Source organism: Aotus nancymaae, unplaced genomic scaffold (genome assembly GCF_030222135.1).
Source record: "Aotus nancymaae isolate 86718 unplaced genomic scaffold, 86718_ANA_hifiasm-v0.15.2.pri h1tg000059l, whole genome shotgun sequence".
NCBI lineage: Eukaryota > Metazoa > Chordata > Mammalia > Primates > Aotidae > Aotus > Aotus nancymaae.
Window position 1 is genome coordinate 28009055 of NW_026988473.1, and position 23857 is coordinate 28032911.

A 23857-nucleotide genomic window follows, 5' to 3' on the forward strand; every position below is an offset into this window, starting at 1 on the left:
TGTAAAAAGTCACACTACCAACAATGCATGATACTAAAAACCATACATATCAGAACTAAAATGATTTTTTAAAAAGCTTTTTTCTTCATATTTATCTGACTGAACAGATTTTTTTAAATACAGCATCCACCTATAGAAAAGAAGGATATTAAGAAAGTTTAAGTTGCATATATAACTAACAGCTAATACATTTTAAGTTTAAAATTAAGTAGCCATTGATCCCATAAATAAACATGTGCTTCTTCATTAAATTGAAAATGGCTACAAAGTAGTTATAGTTTACTCATTAGAAATCTATTCTGGAATAATAACTAAAATTGTGGGGTTTTTTGGGTTTTGTTTTTGTTTTTGTTTTTGAGACAGGGTTTTGTATCTGTCGCCCAGGCTGGAATGCAGTGCGGCAATTATGCCTCCCTGCATCCTAGACCACAGGGTTCAAGTGATCCTTTCACCTCAACCTTCCTAGTAGCTGTGATTACAGGTCCACACCACCATACTCAGTTAATTTTTTTATATTTTTTGTAGAGATGGGGTCTCATCATATTGCCCAGGCTGGTCTCAAACTCCTGGGCTCAAGCGATCTGTCTTGAGTGCTTCAAGCACTTTGGCCTCCCAAAGTGCTGAAATTACAGGCATGAGTCACCACGCCCAGCCACCATTCTTTAGGCATTTGCACAAGAAGCTAGATAGAATCTCAGATAAAAGAATAATGATTGCATATTCACTATACATGATGAGATATGCCAAAACAATTTTCTTATATCATTATTTGCCATATTAACACTTAGAATGTTATTTATTCATAGAATCTTGCAAATTGAGTAAAAATTACCACTAAGGCAATATCCTTTACCTGTAATCACACTGTTAGAATTCATATACTATACTAATATAAAACTTAAAATATTTTGCCATAAAATCATGAAAAGATATACATCATTCGCATTAACAAGAGGTTAAATTCAGCATAGCAATCATTTTGAAATTCTTCAATTACTGTAAAATTACAAAATATTCAGGGAAAAGAACCTAATTCCATGTAGTCATTTTATATGTTTTATCATATGCTTAAAATTAAAATACATGATAACTTGATAAAACAATTTTTTCTCCTTCTTTTTTTATCATGTTTTTTTTTCTTCTTTTAATTAGAGACAGGGTTTCACCATGTTGCCCAGCCTGATCTTATACACCTGGGCTCAAGTGATCCACCCACCTCAGCCTCCTAAAGTGCTGGGTTATAGGCGTAAGCTACCACACCCCAGCCTCTTAACAACTATTATTATTTTAAATAGCAGAATAATGTTCTATCCTATGGGCATATCATACTTTGCTGGACTGCTTTTTTTCCCATTTTTTTCACTGTTCATATAAAGTTGTAATAAGCACTTTCATATAGTCGTTGTACATTCTTCCTTTTTAATATCTTATTTTTACTCTAAGTTTTCATATATTCTCAATTTTCTCACTATGGATTTCCAGAAAGGGGACTTAATACTAACAAAATTTTGCTTTGAAAAGCACAGCTGTGCTTCCAAGTGTACTTCCCTTCATTCCTGCTCCAAAGCTTTTTAATAAACTTTCATTCCTGCTCTAATAAAAAAAAAAAAAAAGGAAAGCACAGTTGTAAAATTTTTATCAAAGCACCCACCAGAAAAAAATATTTAAGATTTAAAGTTTCAAACATAGCTTTAGGAGACCAAGGCAGGAGGACTGCTTGAGGCCAGGAGTTCAAGACCAGCCTGAGCAATAAAAGACCAGCCTGTCTCTACAAAAAATTAAAAATTAGCTAGTCATGGCAGTGAGCACCTACAGTGCCAACTACTTGGGAGGCTGAAGTGCCCAGCAGTTTGAGGTTACAGTGAGCTGTAACTGTGCCACTGTACTCCAGTCTGGTAACAGAGCAAAACCCTATCTCTAAAATAATCAAGTTTCAAATATAAAAAAAAGGCAATAGAAATGAGGATGCTAGATAGGGAATACAGGCAAAAGATTTAGAAATAAGATAATCAACTTAGTTTGAGGCACTTGTAGGGGAAAAATATGGAGATGAATAGGAGATTCAAAATATGGGTTGAAAGCTCAGAATCGAATAGGGGACACTATAAACACAATTATCTGAAGGAATACATAAATTATAAATAAAGGAAAACAACAGGGGCACTTAGTAGGAACAATTTCACTAAAGTGGTATGGACAGAACTATACCACCAAAGGCTATGAAGTGAAAAGAAATCCAAGCAGAGGCCAGAGAACACATTTAAGAAGTTTAGAAGAAATAGAAAATGCAACAGATGACCCTACAGTTAAGGCACAATTAAAAGATGGCTACTTAAAATCCCAGATACTTGGGCATGTTAAAAGGCTAAAGGAAAAAGAGCCAACGTTGTACACAATAAATATAAATAATTTTACCTGTCAAAAAAAAAAAGTTTTTGGACAAGCTCAAGATGTTGAAAAAGACAATTCTGGATGAAGCCCACATAGAAAATAGGGAGTAACCTTGGAGGGATGAAGAGATGCTTCTTTCCTGGGGAGAGGAGGGAAATCCCAAAGTGTGTACTGTTAGAATTAAGTCCAGAGGAAAGGGATGGAAACCTGGGAGATCATACCTCCTGACCTTTATGCAGGAAACAGACTCATCTGCTAGAAGTAAAAAAAGAGGCGGGAGTAAAGGAGGACTTTGAGAAGCTAAATTTGTCGATGACACGTTCACAACTGCTTGGTCAGGTACCTGCCAAGCTACTCAATAAAGATGCTACACTTTGATTGAGGTATGTAAGTTGAGTATCATATGTCTATATTTGACTCCTTTTATAATAATAAAGTATTTGTTGGCTGGGTACAGTGGCTCACGCCTGTAATCTGAGCACTTCATGAGGCTAAGGCAGATGGATCATGAGGTCAGGAGTTCAAGATCAGCCTGGCCAAGATGGTGAAACCCTGTCTCGACTAAAAATGCTAAGATTACAGGCATGAGCCACCGTGCCCAGCCATATTTTACTTATTTATTTTTATTTTTATTTTTTGGTGATGGAGTCTTACTCTGTTGTCCAAGGTAGAATGCAGTGGTGCAATTCTAGCTCACTGCAGCCTCTAACTTCTAGGCTCAAGTGATCTTTCCAACTCAGCCTCCTGAGTGGCTAGGACTACAGGTATGCACCGCCTCACTCAGGTAGTTGTATTTTTTATAGCGATGTAGTCTCACTATATACCCCAAGGCTGGTCTCAAACCACTGGCTTCAAGCAATCTTCCCACCTCAGCCTCCCCAAAGAACTAGGATTACAGGCTTGAGCCACCACACCCGGCCCAGAATTCAATTTTAAATACACATGCATAAAATATCAAAATGCTGCCAAATTGTCAAATTTCATTAAGAATACTGTTTGTTTTTTGGAGGATTTTTTGGTATGTGTGTGTGTCATGGAGTTTTATTCATTGCCCAGGCTGGAGTACAGTGGCGCCACCTTGGCTCACTGCAACCTCCGCCTCCCAGGTTCAAGAGATTCTCCTTCCTCAACCTCCAGAGTACCATACCCAGCTAATTTTTGTATTTTTAGTAGAGAGAGAGTTTCACCATGTCGGTCAGGCTGGTCTCAAACTCCTGACCTCAGATGATCCGCCCATCTCGGTCTCCCTTAGCACTGGGATTACAGGCATGAGCCGCCGCACCTGGCCAAAAATACTGTATTATATACAATTATATTAGAAGCAAAACAATACAACACTTGTCCTTTGCACATCTCTGCTTTTAAGGACTTCAAGTTAAATACATTTTTAATTTACATAAATGAAATGCAAAAATAAATAAGTTACAGCTAGCAGGTTCAATATTCTGAAAAATATCTTCAAATGTGGGCCAGGTGCAGTGGCTCACACCTGTAATCCCAGCACTTTTAGAGGCCAAGGAGGGATGATCACCTGAGGTCAGGAGTTTGAGACCAGCATGATCAACTCAGTGAAACCCCATCTCTACCAAAAAATACAAAAATTAGCCAGGCATGGTGGCAGCATCTATAATCCTAGCTACTGGGGAGGCTGAGGCAGGAGAATTGCTTGAACCTGGGAGGCAGAGGTTGCAGTGAGCCAAGATCAAGCCATTGCACTCCAGCCTGGGTGACAAAGCAAGACTGTCTTAAAAAAAAAAGAAAAAAAAGAAACTTGAAATGTTTTCACCTTTTGTTTACTTCCCACAGGATGGCTTAGGAATGAGGTTTAAACTGGCTAGTCATGTGCAGAAAGTAGAAACTGGACCTCTTCATGACACCTTACACTAAAATTAACTCCAGATGGATTAAAGACTTAAACGTAAGACCTAACACCATAAAAACCCTAGTAAACGTAAGACCTAACACCATAAAAACCCTAGAAGAAAACCTAGGCAAAACCATTCAGAACACAGGCATAGGCAAGGACTTCATGACTAAAACACCAAAAACCTTGGCAACAAAAGCCAAAATAGACAAATGGGATCTAATTAAACTCCAGAACTTCTGTACAGCAAAAGAAACAATCATTAGAGTGAACCGGCAACCAACAGAATGGGAAAAAATTTTTGCAATCTACCTATCTGACAAAGGGCTAATATCCAGAATCTACAAAGAACTAAAACAGATTTACAAGAAAAAAAACAAGCCCATTCAAAAGTGGGCAAAGGATATGAACAGACACTTTTCAAAAGAAGACATTTATGAGGCCAAAAAACATGAAAAAATGCTCATCATCACTGGTCATTAGAGAAATGCAAATCAAAACTACATTGAGATACCATCTCACGCTGGTCAGAAGTGCGATCATTAAAAAATCTGGAGACAAGTGCGTCAGTTGTGGAGAGACGTAGACGAGTGAAGTCCTGGTGTGCGGGGAGGCCTCCGTCGCAGACTACGGACCTGTTTGGGTCTTAGCCGCCAAAGACCCTGTCTGATAGGAAATACTAGCCGGATATCATGAGTGGCTGTCGAGTATTCATCGGGAGGCTAAATCCAGCGGCCAGGGAGAAGGACGTGGAAAGATTCTTCAAGGGATATGGACGGATAAGAGATATTGATCTGAAAAGAGGCTTTGGTTTTGTGGAATCTGAGGATCCAAGGGATGCAGATGATGCTGTGTATGAGCTTGATGGAAAAGAACTCTGTAGTGAAAGGGTTACTATTGAACATGCTAGGGCTCGGTCACGAGGTGGAAGAGGTAGAGGACGATACTCTGACCGTTTTAGTAGTCGCAGACCTCGAAATGATAGACGAAATGCTCCACCTGTAAGAACAGAAAATCGGCTTATAGTTGAGAATTTATCCTCAAGAGTCAGCTGGCAGAATCTCAAAGATTTCATGAGACAAGCTGGGAAGTAACGTTTGCGGATACACATCGACCTAAATTAAATGAAGGGGTGGTTGAGTTTGCCTCTTATGGTGATTTAAAGAATGCTATTGAAAAACTTTCTGGAAAGGAAATAAATGGGAGAAAAATAAAATTAATTGAAGACAGCAAAAGGCACAGTAGGTCAAGAAGCAGGTCTCGATCCCGGACCAGAAGTTCCTCTAGGTCTCGTAGTCGATCCCGTTCCCGTAGTCGCAAATCTTACAGCCGGTCAAGAAGCAGGAGCCGGAGCCGGAGCCGGAGCCGGAGCAAGTCCCGTTCTGTTAGTAGGTCTCCCGTGCCTGAGAAGAGCCAGAAACGTGGTTCTTCAAGTAGATCTAAGTCTCCAGCATCTGTGGATTGCCAGCGGTCCCGGTCCCGATCAAGGTCCAGATCAGTTGACAGTGGCAATTAAACTGTAAATAACTTGCCCTAGGGGCCTTTAAAAAAAAAAAAAAAAACAAACAAACAAACAAAAACTACAAAAATTCCCAAACCATACTTGCTAAAAATTCTGGTAAGTATGTGCTTTTCTGTGGGGGTGGGATTTGGAAGCGGGGGTTGGGTTGGGCTGGATATCTTTGTAGATGTGGACCACCAAGTGGTTGTTGAAAACTAATCGTATTAAATGTCTTTTGATAAGCCTCCCAAAAAAAAAAAAAAAAAATCTGGAGACAACAGATGCTGGAGAGGATGTGGAGAAATAGGAACACTTTTACACTGTTGGTGGGAGTGTAAATTAGTTCAACCATTGTGGAAGACAGTGTGGCAATTCCTCAAGGACCTAGAAATAGAAATTCCATTTGACCCAGCAATCCCATTACTAGGTATATACCCAAAGGATCATAAATCATTCTATTATAAAGACACATGCAAACGTACGTTCATTGTGGCACTGTTTACAATAGCAAAGACCTGGAACCAACCCAAATGCCCATAGATGATAGACTGGATAAGGAAAATGTGGCACATATACACCATGGAATACTATGCAGCCATAAACAACAATGAGTTCGTGTCCTTTCTAGGGACGTGGATGAATCTGGAAACCATCATTCTCAGCAAACTGAGACAAGTACAGAAAATCAAACACCACATGTTCTCACTCATAGGCGAGTGTTGAACAATGAGAATACATGGACACAAGGAGGGGAACATCACACACTGGGGTCTGTTGCAGGGAGCTAGGGGAGGAACAACAGAGGGTGGAGAAGCTGGGGAGGGAAAACATGGGGAGAAATGCCAGATATAGGTGACAGGGATGGAGTCAGCAAACCACATTGCCATATATGTACCTATGCAACAATCCTGCATGATCTGCACACGTACCCCAGAACCTAAAGCACAATTTAAAAAAAAAAAAAGGAATGAGATTTAAAAGGCTCTGCATTCTAAATTTAGGAGGAAGGAAATACAGCTAGAAAAGGCAAACCTAAGACACTTCCCTCAGGCCATGTGAAAACTGTACAGGTCTGAAGGAAAAACCATGAGAAAACAAGAGAACTGTATTATCGGCCACAGCTGATAAATATGACCTTTAACATGTGGTTTATCTCTGTAAGACACTTGGACTATAAAACTGGTTAGCCTTAATGAAAAAACTTGTCACAAGATAAAACTGATAATATTTTTTTCCATCAGGACTTGGCAAAGTAAAAAAATAAAATTTAAAATTTGGGTTTTTTTTTTTGTTTTTGCAACAGGGTCTCACTCTTTCCCCAAGGCTAGAGTGCAGTGGTGCGCAATCATGGTTTACTTACTGCCGCATCAGCCTCCCTGGCCTCAGGCAATCCTCTCACTTCAGTCTCCCCAACAGCTAGGACTCCAAGCATGCACCACCATGCCTGAATAATTTTTGCATTTTCTTTGGTTTTTGGTAAAGATTTCTGCACATTGCATACACTGGTCTCAGACTTCTGGCCTCAAGGGATCTGCCCACCTCAGCCTCCCAGAGTGCTGGGATTACAGGAATGTTCATACTTTTCAGTGACTTATTTTGGTTTTACACACTGCAAGAACAGCGGTGAATATTAACATACAACTTTAACATGAATGCTACTATTTCAATACCACTTATTTAAATATTTCATATTTAATAAAATAATCTAAAGTTTTTAAAATCATTTTTCGTAAGCAGTGTTTTTCTAACTTAGGTGCACATATACAAATTTAAAAGATAATGTACAGTATTCAGCTAATTTTACTTATCATTTACTTGTTCAAAGTTGGGACCATGTGTTACTCTCTTTGTTCACTGCACAGTACCTTGCACTCAGTGGACATTCAAATATGTACTAGATAAAATAGGCTTGTTTTGTTTTGTTTTTTTGAGATAAGGTCTTGCTCCATCACTCAAGCTGGACTGCAGTGGTACGATCTCAGCTTACTGCAGCCTTGACCTCCTGGGCTCAAGTTATCTCCCACTTCAGCCTCCCCAGTAGCTAGGACTAGAGGGACTAAAGGTGCACACCACCATGCCCAGCTAGTTTTTATATTTTTTGTAGAGACAGGGTTTCACCATGTTGCCCAGTCTGGTCTTGAACTCCTGTGCTCAAGAGATCCACCCACCACAGCCTCCCAAAGTGATGGGATTACAGGCGTGAGACACTGTGTTTGACCAATAAGATAAATAGTTTTCATACAAATATTTTATCATTGTCTGTCATAATAGAATTTTCTATCTATTTTGTGGCCACAGTCTGTGATCAGCTACAAAAATATTTAAAGCTCACTAAACAGTGATTATTACAAATCCACTATTTTTGAATCCAATATTATTCTTATCTAACTTTAAAACACAAAACTACAATCAATATATTGCAGAGACATTTTACTGTCTCCACTGAAACTGTCTTATTAGAAGTTGGCCAAAAAATTCTGGTTTTTTTTTGTATTATTAGTAGATGGGCTTCACCATGTTGGTCAGGATGGTCTCAAACTCCTGACCTCAGGGGATCCACCCGCCTCGGCCTCCCAAAGTGCTAAGATGACAGGCATGAACCACTGCACCCAGCCATCCAAAACATTCTTATTTGTCTTTGAAAATATAGTAAAGCACAGCATCATAGCTATAGGCTACATAGCAGCATAACCTGTAATTTTCATTGTGATTTTAGTCACTATATCCTATTTAAACTCAATAGAAATTGTAATAAATTATATACATAGAGCCTTCAGAAGCATTAATTTAAGTCATACTTTGGAAGAAATGTCTCAGTTTCAATGTTATCACTCTATCTTATTCACTATTTAAAACTGTAGCATTATATATCTAAAGTCGTATAGTTTACCAAACCTACCAGACTCTCTGTATCATTAAAGAGATAACACATAGTTGAAATATACTTTTAAAAAGTTGAGGGCCGGGTGCGGTGACTCATAACTGTAATCCCAGCACTTTGGGAGGCTGAGATGGATGCATCACAAGGTCAGTAGTTCAAGATAAGCCTGACCAACATGGTGAAACTCCATCTCTACTAAAAATACAAAAATTAACCAGGAGTGGTGGCAGACACCTGTAATCCCAACTACTTGGGATGGTGAGGCAGGAGAATCGCTTGAACCCAGGAGGCGGAGGTTGCAGTGTACCAAGATCACACCAAGCCTGGGCAACAAGAGCAAAACCGTCTCAAAAAAAAAAAAAAAAAAAAGGTGGGCCGGGCACGGTGGCTCAGGCCTGTAACCCTAGCACTTTTGGAGGCCGAGGCAGGTAGATCACAAGGTCAAGAGATCGAGACCATCCTGGTCAACATGGTGAAACCCCGTCTCTACTAAAAATACAAAAAATTAGCTGGGCACGGTGGCGCGTGCCTGTAATCCCAGCTACTCAGGAGGCTGAGGCAGGAGAATTGCCTGAACCCAGGAGGCGGAGGTTGTGGTGAGTCGAGATCAAGCCATTGCACTCCAGCCTGGGTAACAAGAGCAAAACTCCGTTTCAAAAAAAAAAAAAAAAAAAGTTGAAACATACTTTAAAAGTTAGCATTTTAAGCCTTATATACCACTTTATAGAGTAGGAAATATTTAATAAGCAAAGTTATTTCCCACAAATGTTTCCAAGTTTACTATTTTGTTTTCAAAAACTCTAAAATATTTTGTACATTTATTAATAATATATAACAAAGTAGGGGGAAGTTAAAGAATTTAAGGTAAACATAAATGATTTTTTTAGCAAATCAAATACTTTCTAAAATTTCCACAGTAAAATAACTGTCTAGTCAATTTACAGCCAAGTTTTTATCTTGTAGCATCCTTAATACAATTTTCTTGGTAATCCATATTAAATCAAATATAATTTATAAAAGCTACAAAATTTCTAGGGTGGGCAAATCAACTCATACTCTATTCATCTGATTTAAATGCCTATAAAATTTAAACTGTTTTTTTCCAGCTAGATTAGAAACTGAAAAGTTTCTGACCTTGGAACTTGTCTAATCTTGGAAGCTAAGCAGGTCAGACCTCATCAATATTTGGATGGTAAAGGGTGTTCCAGCATAAATAATTATGCAAAATAAAAAGAAATTACATATGACCAGCCTTGGCAATCCTTTACTTTCAACATGACCAAGAGTTATACAAAAGAATCAGTCTTTTGAAACTTAAATCTTTAGCTAAAGAAATAAGTACAGCTCAAAAAAGCAAATACTACATTTTCCTTTATTATGCCTCTCTAAATTAAATATCCGTTTTTTTAAGTGTGACCTTTTTGATCAAAAAAAAAAAAAGACAAGGTTAGCAGCAAAGAAAATGCAAGGTGAACATGTACCTGCAAATCTCATCTTTAAAAGAGATATTTATCTCAGAAGAAGGTGAAAAGGACTGTGTGACAGATATCAGAAGTCTGAGTTTTAATTCATACATAATGTACCTTAGTTTTATTTTTTAAGATCTCCAGAAACTAAAAGAATATATCCTATAACTCAAACTCATTTTAACAGCAATATTATGTTCTATAGTCTTCATACTTGCAGCTTCAGGTTAGTCCTGGAACATAAGACTTTTTTTTTTTTAATTATAGAGAAAGCTTATCTTCCCCAAACTCTACCTTAAGGAAGTCTCTCAGATTGAAGAAACAAAATACAGAAATAAGAAGGGGTTGGGGGAGGAATTTTTTAAACTGAGGTCAAGGAAGATAAACAAAGATGTTATTATTTCACAAGACTGATTACTTAGCAGGTCACTGACTTAATCTTTCCCTCAAGCTACTACAATTTTTCGCTAAGTGAACTCTGGTTTCCTGCAACTTGGACATTTAAAATCACAGCAGCCAGGCACGGTGGCTCACACCTATAATCCCAGCACTTTGGGAGGCCAAGGTGGGCAGATCACTTGAGGCCAGGAATTTGAGACCAGCCTGGACAACATGGCAAAATCCTGTCTCTACCGAAAACACAAAAGTTACAGGTGCCTCGTTCCTCTAATCCCAGCTGTTCAGGAGGCTGAGACAGGAGAATCACTTGAACCCAGGAGGTGGAGGTTGCAGTGAGATGAGATCGCACCACTGCACTCCAGCCTGGGTGACAGAACAAGACCAGGTCTCAAAAATTAATTAATTAATTAAAGCAGATTTCATTTCAGTCTCCCAAATCCAATTAAACCAAGCTCTTCCCCCTTCTACTGTCCAGCCTCCCCTACACCTCACCTGCGTCACCATCCCTTCTCCCACTCAGTCTCCTACAGAAGGGAAAAGGCCTCATTCTTTTAGAAAATTAGAGAAAATGAGCCAGGCACAGTTGCTCACGTCTGGGATCCCAGCGCTTTGGGAGGCTGAGGAGGATTGCTTGAGCCCAGGAGTTCAAAACCAGCCTGGGCAACAAAGCACAACTCTGTCTCTACAAAAAAATGAAAAAATTCAAGCAAGACCATGTTAGAAAGAAAGAAAAAGAAATGAAAACATTAACGGACATGGTGGTAGTAGCTCCTGTAGTCTCAGCTATTTGGGAGATGAGGCAGAAGGATCTCCTGAGCCTAGGAGGTCGAGGTTACAGTGAGCTATGATCACACCACTATACTCCAGCCTGATCCATGGAGCAAAACCCTGTCTGTAAAAGAAAAAATAAATGCAAAAATAGAAAAAATAAATACATAAAGAGAAAAAATAGGCCGAGAGCAGTGGCTCATGCCTGTAATCCCAGCACTTTGGGAGGCCGCAGCCAATGAATCGCCTGAGGTCTGGAGTTTGAGACCAGCCCAGCCAACATGGTGAAACCCTGTCTCTACTAAAAATACAAAAATTAGCCGGGCATGGCAGCACATGCCTATAATCCCAGCTACTCAGGAGGCTGAGGCAGGAGAATCACTTGAACCCAGGAGACAGAGGTTGTAGTGAGCCCAGATCGTGCCACTGCACTCCAGCCTGGGCGACAAGAGCAAGACTTTGTCTCAAAAAATAAATAAATTAAATTAAATTAAAATTAAAAATTAGAGAAATTGGTTTAAGGTAACAAAATACATTTAAGGTCAAAAATAAGTTCCTCAGTTTGTTCCATTTCAAGGTTTACTGTTGGAAAAACGCCTTCTAAAGTACTAACTTGGCATTAACTGCCAAATATAAAAGACAAAGTAAATCTGCTTAATAACTGTCTCCAAACCACAAATGCTGCCCTAAAAATACAATGTATATTGACAATACTCATCCAGTTGTTTTAATTCCACATGGTAGTAAGAACAGAGGCTCTAGGTCCCTGGTATAACAGTGGTATCTCAGAATCCAGATAATACGTTGCCTTTGTTTAGTAACATATGTTCCAAGTATCAGCTGAGGATAACAGCCTAATCTGCTAAAAAGCTCAAGGTTTCATTTGACAAACTCATAAATGTGTAACACACATCCTCCAAATATCTATTCCATCTTGGTCCTATAAGTAACTAAAACAAGGTCCCAAAGAACAGCTATGGCAAAGCTATAGAAGCAGCACACTAATATTAAGTTGTTCTTCCTCCAAACCACTCTTAACTACATACAAATCCAACCAAAAGAAGTGAACTGTTCTTCCTGAAATAGACCACATAAGTATTGACTATCCTAAAAGCCTCCGCTGATTCAATACTTCTCCAAATACACATTTTAATATAAGTTAAATAAGTGCTTAAAAGATATGTTATCTTTAATATAAGTTAAACTTTAATATAAGTTTAAAAAAAGTGCTTTTAAAGACGGGGTTTCACCATGTTGGTCAGGCTGGTCTTGAACTCCTGACCTCAGGTGATTCGCCCGCCTTGGCCTCCAAAGTGCTTGGATTACAGGCGTGAGCCACCATGCCCAGCCAAAAGATATATATTTTTAAGCAACTGGATCCAGAAGCAGTTAGGACATTTAAAATAATCCCTTTAGACATGAACAGACACACTTCAAAAGACATATGTGTGGCCAAGAAGCATATGAAAAAAACTCCATATCACTGATCATTAGAGAAATGCAAATCAAAACCATAATGAAATACCATCTCACACCAGTCAGAATGGCTATTATTTTAAAGTCAAGAAATAACAGATGTTGATGAGGTTGCAGAGAAAAGGGAAGGCTTATACACTATTGGTGGGAATGTAAATTAGATCAGCCACTGCGGAAAGCAATGTGGTGACTCCTCAAAGAGCTAAAAACAGAACTACCATTGGACCCAGCAATCCCATTACTGGGTATATATCCAAAGAAATATATATTGTTTTATCATAAAGACACATGCATGCATACGTTCATTGTAGCACTATTCACAATAGCAAAGACATGGAATCAACCTAAATGCTCATCAATGGAAGACTGAATTTTTTAAAAATGTGCTACATATGTACCATGGAATACTATGCAGTCATAAAAAAAGAACAATGTCATGTCCTTTGCAGGAACATGAATGGAGCTGGAGGCCATTATCCTTAACAAACAATGTAGGAACAGAAAACCAAATACCACATGTTCTCACTTATAAGTGGAAGCTAAAGGATGAGAACACATGGACACAAAGAGGGGAACAACAGACACTGGGACCTACCAGATGGTGGCGGGTGAGAGGAGGGAGAAGAGCAGCAAAAATAACTATTGGGTACTGGGCTTAGTCCCTGGGTGACAAAATAATCTGTACATCAAATCCCCATGACACAAGTTTACCTATACAACAAACCTGCACGTGCACCCCTGAACCTAAAAATATATATATATGTACACATACATATATAAATGACAATAATTTATAGATAGATAATCCCTTTAGACTTAACACTGGTATCATACACAAAAGATTCCCCATGACAAAGCTTTCAGCAAGTTAAAATAGAGAAATAATACTACATCCTAGTGAAGGTGGGGTGGGAAATACCTTTAAAAAAAATAAACACACTGATAGATTCCTCCATCTTAACAAAGTTTTTGTAGTTTGTCTTCAGAAATAACTTCCAAGTTGAACGTACCACATTGGAAGTCTCAACTTTGGACATTAGAACATTAGGACAGCTACAACATGAATATTTATTGCGGCAATGACAAATCAAGTTATTCTGTGTCCTCCAAGAGTTAAGAGGCAGGAATAACAACTCTGGAAGGATTTTTAAATATGGAGAATTTCCCTATTTACCTTTGATATCTTTGAATCTAAATATTGCCATGACATCTTTTCATCTCCAAACTTAAATGTGAGGTTGCAATGGAAACTACATTTTTATGCCTTTGAATTAACTACCAATAGTGCAATTCTAATTTACCTTATCATTATACTTGGTAAATTGTTGCTATGAAAATAACATTTAGCTGGGCAAGGTGGCTCACGCCTGTAATCCCAGCACTTTGGGAGGCCAAGGCGGGTGCATCACAAGGTGAGGATATCGAGACCATCCTGGCTAACACGGTGAAACTTCGTCTCTACTAAAAATACCAAAAAATCAGCCAGGTGTGGTGACAGACACCTATAATTCCAGATACTTGAGAGGCTGAGGCAGGAGAATCCCTTGAACCCGGGAGGTGGAGGTTGCAGTGAGCTGAGATCTTGCCACTGCACTTCAGCCTGGGCAACGGAGTAAGACTCCGTCTCAAAAAAAAAGAAAAGAAAAGAAAATAACATTTAATAGCTTAATTATTTAATAAGTTAACTCTCTTACTTTTTAAAATAAAGTTAACTTCAAAAATTACCAGGATAAGTCATTCTAACATTCAAATAAAAAATAACATGCAAACAAGTATTTCATGAAATGGATGTGAATCAGGTCTGAGAAATAATATTGCAGCATTATGAAATTTACATTTTCCCTTTCCTCCTTTCCATATGCTTTCAGGTTCAAGCACAAATATTAAAAACAAAAGGTCAATCAAAAAAAGTCATTTGATAGCTGCTGCTTTTTTAAGTTGCAGAGGGTGCAGGAAGTCTCTCCATATCTTGCATTAAACATAAAAATCTATGGGTCCAGCTGGGTGCAGTGGCTCACGCCTATAATCCCAGTACTTTGGGAGGGCGAGGCGGGTGGATCACGAGGTCAGGAGTTCAAGACCAGCCTGGCCAACATGTTGAAACCTCGTCTCTACTAAAAATACAGGTGTGGTAGTGGGCACCTATAATCCCAGCTACTCAGGAGGCTGAGGCAGAGAACTGCCTGAACGCGGCAGGCAGAAGTTGCAGTGAGCCGAGATCGAGCCACTATACTCCAGCCTAGGTAACAGAAAAGAAAAATCTATGTGCCCATGCCATATTTGCAACAGCAACCTACCTCTGTAATTTACACCCTATTTTATGGTATCACATGACAGAACTTCCAAAAAATTAACGAGCCACTATACTCCAGCCTAGGTAACAGAAAAGAAAAATCTATGTGCCCATGCCATATTTGCAACAGCAACCTACCTCTGTAATTTACACCCTATTTTATGGTATCACATGACAGAACTTCCAAAAAATTAAGAGTATGATGTACAGCTTCTTTCCAAGCATGTTTACAAGAAGTATCTCATGTAAAGTAAACCATCTATTTTAACGTGACTCTAAAACCCCATGCCCAAAAGCCAATGACTGGTTTATAAGCAAGGTAATGACTAGTTCAATGGAAAATGTATTTTGACAATAAACTAAGTCTGGCTTACCATGGGCTTGCCTAATATGTATGTTTAGCTACTGTAGTCAGCAATGCCCAAATATAAAGTTGAAACACTTAATGGCCAGTTCTGTTCTAGATTTCAAACTCATTTCACTTTTTTACAACAGTTTTAATCTAAGGTTCTCCACAAATATTTTTTTCTTAGAAAAGAGATCACCTTGAGTAGGGCAAGGAAGGGGTGAACTTAAGGAACAAATTTTTCTGTAAGTACAAAAAAAAAAAAAAAAAGAAAACAAAAGGCCCAAACATAAATATTTCAACACATCTCTGCCTTAACACAAATTTTAAATACGTAAATTTCAAAATAATAAAAGAAAAATAAACCTCGAACAGGTTAAGCATTATATTTCATAAATAAGAGTCCTCTACATTTTATGAATTCAGTGATAAATACACCAAGAAATATTTCATTGACTTAAAACAACTGTATCTGGCTGGAAAAATTTGAGTTACTGATAAATGGCACAAAAGCATAAGATAATCAATACAATTATGAAAACTTTTTTTAAAAAAGTCAGTCATATTTTGTTTACTTAAAATACTAAGCTTAATCATGACCTATCTAAACCTTATCATTGCTCATTGTATAAAATTAGCACTGCACTTGCAAACATAAGCAGAATCTAGACTTATCAAACATATGGTGAGACTTTACCAGCTTCTGAAAAATAAGAATATAGGATTAAATTGTCTTAGTTTGGAAACAAAACCCACCGTTACCGCTCAAGGCTTTTCATCAAAACTTTGATCAGAAAGGAAACCTCTTTTAAAATTTTAAAGAGCCCAGCAACTAAACCTTTGAAATTAACTGAAATGGTTTGAATATAAGTACTCCCACTTCAGAAGCTACAGCTAAAAACAAATACCTAAACAGCAAAAAGGGAAAAAGTGTCAGCAAATCTCCAAACTACTAGAAAGTACGCAAAAGCACACGCACAGACTGGTTTGCCAGCTAACTTTTCCGGCCCTGTACCAGACAGACATCCAAAGTTGACAATAGAACCAACCATGAGCTTTCCCTATACCTGGATGATAATCTGAAATTTTTTGCTGTTGCTAATGGAAGCCCCTTATAATTAGAAGCAGCGAACTGACAGGTGGACAAATTCCCTAACAGGGCAGTAAGAGGTTGTGAAAACACTGTTCTAGGCCTGAACGAGTTACGACTACTCTGTAACAAGTCCAAGGTAATTAACGCACACACTCTTCAGCGCAATTCCTCAAGCAGAGATGAGATCAGGGGAACAACAGGCTTCCCCTAGAGCCACATACCATTTTACAACAGCCGTCTCCCTCACGACAGAAAAACAGACATTCTCATCCAAAGTCTTTCCGCCAGTTCTCCCAGCGCGGTGAAGGGAAGCGGGCCGCAGCCACCGTAACGAGAGAAGCCGGCAACAGCCCCGCCGCGCGGCCGCCACGCCTTCCTCCCGCCGCCGCTGGGGACGCGGAGCGGTAGATCACATTTCTCCTCCCCAACAATCACACGCACGCACGTCCCCAGAGTTGACACCCTGCAAGCCCGCCGCTCCGCGACGCCGGGGACGGGGCCACAAAGCCCGGGACGCGGCCATCGGCTGGGGTGCTCAAGCTGCGTGCGTGCCCGTGTTTGTTTGTTCCCCTTAATGAAAGGAAAGAGATCTCCGTAGTTACGGCCTAGGGCTGCGGAGGGGGGAAGAGAAGCTCCCCGTGGGACTAAACAAAACTTTGGTTGCTGGGAAGAGCCGTTGCGCAACCTTGGCGGGGGCGGGGTGGGGGGAGGCCAAGGCCCCCGGGCCCCGGCCAAGCGCGGCTTCCCGGAGGCTGCGGCCCCCGCGTCCGGCAGCCCAGGGCCTGGCGTGGCGCCGGCTTCGAGGGAGCGGCCCAAACCGGCCACACCGCGGAGGCTGGGGCGGAAACTGGGAGCACGAGAGCGCGGAGGATAAGGATGGGGCACGGGACGCGCGACGAGTACGGACAGCCCCGGAGGGGTTGGGTCAGGTTTGGGGTCCGCTGGACACCTGGCCGCGGGGTCCGCGGACGGAGCCGGTCCCCCCACCGAGGGGTGGCAGCGCCCCTCACTCGATTCCTTACCTTCCTAGAGGCCCGCGCTCTCTTCTCTTCGGGCGGCCGCAGCCCTGAGCATGTCCGGGGTGGGGCGCAGGGCCGTGCCGGGGACAGGGAGCCAGGCGCTTCAGCAGGCGGCACCACCCAGCCCGGGCTCAGCCCCTCTCCGCGGCCGCTGCCATCTTGTCCTGACGGCTGAGAGGAAACGGCGAAACACCCTCCCCCGACCGCTGCTGCTGCTACTGCTGCTCTGGCTGCTAAGCGCCGGGCCCGTCTCCCTCATCTTCCTTCCCGGGGATTTGGGGTGGGGACGGCTCGGCTGGGGTGAGGGGTAGTGGGAGGCCGGTCGGCCTCCAGCTACTGGGGCCTACGGGCGACGCAGGGTGCGGGGCCCGCGGCGGTTGGGGCCCATTCCTGACGCCCCGGCCGGGAGCGGAGAAGGAAGACAGCCGGAGTGGCGGCGACGGCGGGGACCGCGGCTTGATCTCCTCAGGTCGCCGCGATGCCGGCAGTCGTCACTGAGGCAGCTGCCGCCAGCCGCCCCAGCCTCCGGCCCCTCCTCCGCGCCCGCAGGCCTCGGCCACCGCCTCTGCAGCGCCACCGCCCGCCCGGCAGCGCTGCGCGCCCAGCCCGAGCGGCTCCGCTCCGGCCGCGGCGCCTCCGTGAAGCCCCTCCCCGGGGTCCGCCCGCCAGTCCGCAACCGCGCCCTTGTCGCCCGGAGCCCGCCTGGCTGCCCGTCCGGCCCCGACCCGGAGTCCCGCACGCCAAGCCTCCCGCCAAACAGGCATCCGTCAGCCCCGCTCTGCCGTTCTGAACCTCACTCCATGCCCCCTCCGCCAGAAATACACATTTAAAAAAAGATCCCAGTACCCGAAGAAAGGATTCAGATGCGGAAGCAGGATTTTACAGGCCTTTCGAGATCCCAGAATCGTAATTAAGGATCTGTTTCTCGACACTTGGTCGTTAAGGGTCCAAAAATAAGGAAAGGGAAAATGCTTAGTCAAATGAACTACCTCAGTCTAAAATAGGTTCTGCCCGCTCCCTTGTCTCAAAGAGTGAAGAGAATTGTAAAGTCAGGTTAAAGGACAGGGGGAAAGTCCTCCTGGAAATTTTTCAAGAGCATCTCTACTGTCCAAAACCCCGTAATTGTGAAGTTCTTCCACCTTCACACTGGTAATTCTCCAGTAAACTAGTCGGTTCAACCCCCAAAGACTAGTTTCCTTCCTCCTGGAGACTAGGAAATCAACAGAATGGCCCGTTTCAACTCACGTAATCGTGAAACCATGGAATTTTAGGAATGAAAGAACCTTTGCGATCCTTGGTCCCAACGCTTATTCAGGAGTTCAAAGAAGTTTAGGTGACATGACCAAGGTTATACAGCAAAGCCCGTGTCTCCACCCCCTCTTTCTTTCTTATTTTTCCCTAGGAAACCTCACATTCAGAGTTAATTTTCTTTAATACCCGTTTCCTCAGGTTCCCTTTGTTCTGAATCAATGTCTAACCTTTTGGGAAACAAACACCTTTCTCTCTGGAATGGAAGTGTCCTTTCTGTTTCCTTCATAATCTTCACTAGGAAGATTGAATTTACCACAGATGTATTTATCCCCAGACATTTTCTATTGCAGTAACTGGGGCAGGGCAAAGGGAGTGGCAAAGCTGCATGCCTAATAAGACACATTTAATCTTTGCTGCTCTTCAAACCGAGAAGAGTATTTTAGAGAAAGCGTTTAAGAGAGAAAGGAGGCCGGGTGCAGTGGCTCACACCGGTAATCCCAGCACTTTGGGAGACCGAGGCGGGCGGATCACCTGAGGTCAGGAGTTTGAGACAAGCCTGGCCAACATAGTGAAACCCGGTCTATACTGAAAATGCAAAAATTAGCTGGGCATGGTGGCAGGCACCTACAGTCCCAGCTACTCGGGAAGCTGTGGCATGAGAATCGCTTGGACACGGGAGGCAGAGGTTGCAGTGAGCCGAGATCCTGCCACTGCACTCCAACCCGGGCGACAGAGTGAGATTACTCCTCGAAAATTAAAAGAGAGAGGATAGTATGCCCTGAGGCCACTGGAAATAACACTTTCCAATGACAGTTATTTTCAAATTAGGGAGGATAACCAGTTGAAAAGTCTTCCAATATAGAAGAACAAAACAATGGCTTTCAGAGAGATAGCTATCTATGCCATTCCTTTCCTCTATTTCGTTACTTTTTTTTTTTTAAGAGATAGTCAAAAGAACCAAAGAGGATGAAATCATTACTCAAAGGAGAAAGTAACAATAGTAGAAAAATCTATCAGGAGAAACAGGGAAACTATTCCACTAGAACTTAAAATTTTCAGAATTTTTGCAGACATTTAACGAGGCCATCCCTAATGGAAGGCTTCCATTGCCTGTATTTGTGGCACTGCTACATCTATGCAAAGGCAGAAATCAGGAACAAGGATTTATTTTCCTTTCTATCACCTGTACGTTGCTACTCACTACACTATACATTCTAGGAGGGGATTCACTCATCTTTTTGTTGTTGTTGTTTTTGTTTTGTTTTAGAAGGAATCTCGCTCTGACGCCAGATTAGACTGAAGTGGCACCATCTCGGCTCACTGCAGCCTCCGCCTCCCGGGTTCAAGCAACTCTACTGCCTCAGCCTCTCGAGTAGCTGGGACTACAGGCGCGCGCCACCAAGCCCGGCTAATTTTTGTATTTTTAGTAGACACCGGGTTTCACCATGTTGGCCAAGATAATCTCGATCTCTTGACCTCATGATCTGCCCATCTCGGCCTCCCAAAGTGCTGGGATTACAGGCGTGAGCCACCGGCGCCCGGTCTCATCATATTATTACTATTATTCTTTTTTTTGAGGCGGAGTCTTGCTCTGTTGCCAGGCTGGAGTGCAGTGGCGCGATTGCTGCTCACTGCAACCTCCACCTCCCGGTTCAAGTGAATCCCCTGCTTCAGCCTCCCGAGTAGCCGGGACTACAGGCGCACCACCACACCCAGCTAATTTTTTGTATTTTAATAGAGACGGCATTTCACCATGTTGGCCAGGATAGTCCGGATCTCCTGACCTTGTGATCCGCCCGCCTCTGCCTCCCAAAGTGCTGGGATTACAGGCGTGAACCGCGCCGGGTGATCTCAGCATTTTTTTAAACCATTACATTGTGAATGCCTAATACCGTGCCTGACTTGTAGTAAGACCTTAGTAAATGTTGCAAAATAAGTAAATGATTAATTCCAGCCCTCCTGCACTATTGTCTCCTAACCTAATTACCTCTAATCACTTCCCCCTCAATTTTTTTTTTTTTTTTTTTTTTGAGAAGGAGTTTCGCTCTTGTTGCCCAGGCTGAAATGCAATGGTGTGATAGCTCACGGCAACCTCCTCCTCCCAGGTTCAAGCAATTCGCCTGCCTCAGGCTCCTGAGGAGCTGGAATTAAAGGAATGCACCACCATGCCCGACTAATTTTGTATTTTTACTAGAAACAGGGGTTTCTTCATGTTGGTCAGGCTAGTCTCAAACTCCATAACTCAGGTGATCCACCCACCTTGGCCTCCCGAAGTGCCGAGATTACAGGTGTGAGCCACCGTGCCCCTGCAGTCCTGGCTTTCTTATATAAATAATTTGTCTTCTTCCTGGAGATCAGCTTTGTGTACCTGAGCCTCAGGGAGGGGCAACTGGTACTGAAAAAATAAAATGCATTCAGGAGTGTGCCACTCCTACCACTTTGCATAACCAGAAAGCCCACTCAAGTAACTCTTTGCAGCCCAAAGATTTGTTTCTCTTCCTCAAAAAAATAAAAACCTGTTTCAACTAAATTATACAGATAAAACACTCATATTTTTAGAAGTTCACAATCTCATCTTTATCTGGGAGTTAGGTACTACAGTCAGCACAAGGCAAAAATCTCACATAGTAAAATTCATCCTTGAAAATTACCTAAATCATCCATAAAGCATAATATACATTGTTTTATATATATAATCTGAACACAATATGTCTATATTAATGATATGTTACTTATAGTTAGTCATAAATTTTCACATTTCACCTCTTGGAGTACTTCAGAAGTTTTATGAAGGTTATATAACTGGTTAGCTTTTTCAGTTTCTTTTTTTGGTAGGTGGGCAGGATCTTGCTCCATCTGCCAGGCTGGAGTGCAGTGGCATGATCACAGCTCGCTGCAGCCTCGACCTTCCAGGCTCAAGTGATTTTCCTGTCTCAGCCTCCCAAGCAGCTGGGACTACAGGCATCTGCCACCACGCCTGGCACATTTTTGTATATTTTGTAGAGACAGGGTTTCACCATGTTTCCCAGGATCATCATCTTCTTTAGATACAATCTAGTACTCACTCTCTGTCAAAATTTAGTTAGAACCCTCAATTAATTGTTCTATTTCTTCCTCCAGGATAATGAATACACTAGCATGCCACCTCATCTGACACCCAAACAATCTCTCTGTGGTTGGGGAGTCATTAAAGTCCTTGGCACATTATTTCCCTAGGTTTTGCCAAAATGCACCTTTCAGGTTTGATTGAATCATTGCCCACAGGCTTCAAGTCCCTGAGTGGGAAGTCCTGCCAGTGCTCACACCATTTACATTGCTCTTTCTCTCCAGAGCTGCTATATTTAGTTCTCAGAAGTTAAATGAACTTATGATGCAATACAATGGACTAGCATCGGTTTTATATTGGAAAAAAATGTGTAAACTAAGGTAATGCCAAACAGGCAAGCAAGCCTTCAATCTTGTTTTCATCTCAACATTTCCCTGCTCACAAACCTTAGGACTATTGTTCCACCTACTGAAAATGTCCATGTATTTTAGTTTGGCTTTTGAGGCACATTACAGTTGGATCCCATAAAACCTTTTAGCCATTTTTCCTATACTCCATATGATCCCACCAAAATGTTCTTTTCCTTTTCCCCAACTCCAACCTTTAGGTCATTTCTGCTATCAGCATTGCTCTTCCATCTGTTAGAGTGAACCCCAAGTTTCTCTTCAACGAATCAGTATGTCAGTATGTTCAGCTCTCTTCTTTAATTCTCTATTTTAAAGTTTAACTTCTTTGTAATTCCAGTAAACAACCCTCTCCACCCATTCTAATCAGTAGTTCATGTCTGTTCCCCGACCCCCAGCTCCATCCTGACTCATCCCGGTCACCTAGGTCTCCCCTGGCTACCTGCTCTGACCCACCCGTCCTTCCCACCATAACACCCACCCTGTCACTCCAGCTCGGCCCCCCCACTCTTTTTAAAATAGCAATATTTGGGATTAGTCTAGCTTGTATGGTCTAACCCTAGCCAACAGGGGAATGACATAGCAGTAGGGACGACCCCCATCAGGCATAGATATCCCTCCCTGCCTTGTGCAAGCACGCAGTGGCCATCATTGCTCCAACCACTCACAGCATCCTTCTTTTTCTTTTTCTTTCTTTTTTGTTTTTTTGAGATGGAGTTTTGCTGTTGTAACCCAGGCTGGAGTGCAATGGCACGATCTCGGCTCACCGCAACCTCCGCCTCCTGGGTTCAGGCAATTCTCCTGCCTTGGCCTCCTGAGTAGCTGGGATTACAGGCACGCGCCACCATGCCCAGCTAATTTTTTGTATTTTTAGTAGAGACGGGGTTTCACCATGTTGACCAGGATGGTCTCGATCTCTTGACCTCGTGATCCACCTGCCTCGGCCTCCCAAAGTGCTAGGATTACAGGCTTGAGCCACCGCGCCCAGCAGCATCGTTCTTTAGAAGTAAACTATCTTGCTAAGAGGATGTATCTTTGAGTGCTATTTCTTTTGCGGCACCGAAATTTTACTTATATCTATGAAATCATAGCCATTCTTCAAAGTCCAAGTTAAATGTTCACCCTTCCAAAAAGCTTTGATTGAACATCCAATTCATTTTTTTTTTTAAGACGAGTTTCACTCTTGTAGCCCAGGCCTGGAGTGCAGTAGCACCATCTTGGCTCACTGCAACCTCTGCCTCCTGGGTTCAAGCAATTCTCCTGCCTCTGCCTCCTGTGTAGCTGGGATTTCAGGCACAAGCAACCACGCCTGGCTAATTTTTGTATTTTTTAGTAGAGATGGGTTTCACTATGTCAGACAGGCTGGTCTTGAGTTCCTGACCTCAGGTGATCCAACTGCCTCGGCCTCCCAAAATGCTGGGATTACAGGCATGAGCCACTGTGCCTGGCCTGAACATCCAATTATTAAGTGATATTCATTTACCTCACAAATATTGTTTAGTTCCTGCTATATACCAGGCACTATTCTGAATTATTGTGGCTCACCCCTGTAATCCAAGCACTTTGGGAGGCTAAAGTAGGAGGATCACTTGAGGCCAGGAGTTTGAGACCAGGTTGACCAACATGGCAAAACTCTGTCACAAAAATTAGCCAAGTGTG

The 23857-nt window shown here is 42.1% G+C and overlaps 2 protein-coding genes across 8 annotated transcripts in view; one reads left to right on the forward strand and one right to left on the reverse strand.

Moving 5' to 3' along the window:
• The window catches only part of HIPK3 (homeodomain interacting protein kinase 3), a 107953-nt gene extending 89945 nt beyond the window's left edge, over positions 1-18008 (reverse strand). For 3 of the 7 annotated variants that reach the window (XM_012452304.2, XM_012452306.2, XM_012452302.2), the window contains exon 1: positions 16700-16790. The gene's annotated coding sequence lies outside the window, so the exon portion shown is untranslated. Of the gene's footprint in view, positions 1-16699; positions 17098-17500 lie in introns of those variants that run through there. The other 4 variants (XM_012452309.2, XM_012452305.2, XM_012452303.2 and 1 more) reach the window with 3 other exon arrangements.
• On the forward strand, positions 4916-5791 carry LOC105717258 (serine/arginine-rich splicing factor 5-like). Its single transcript, XM_064365045.1, is given in 2 exon segments — positions 4916-5341; positions 5344-5791. Coding segments are annotated over 2 exon segments (822 nt in total). The 5' UTR covers positions 4916-4947; the 3' UTR covers positions 5772-5791.
• Positions 18009-23857: the final 5849 nt, after the last annotated feature.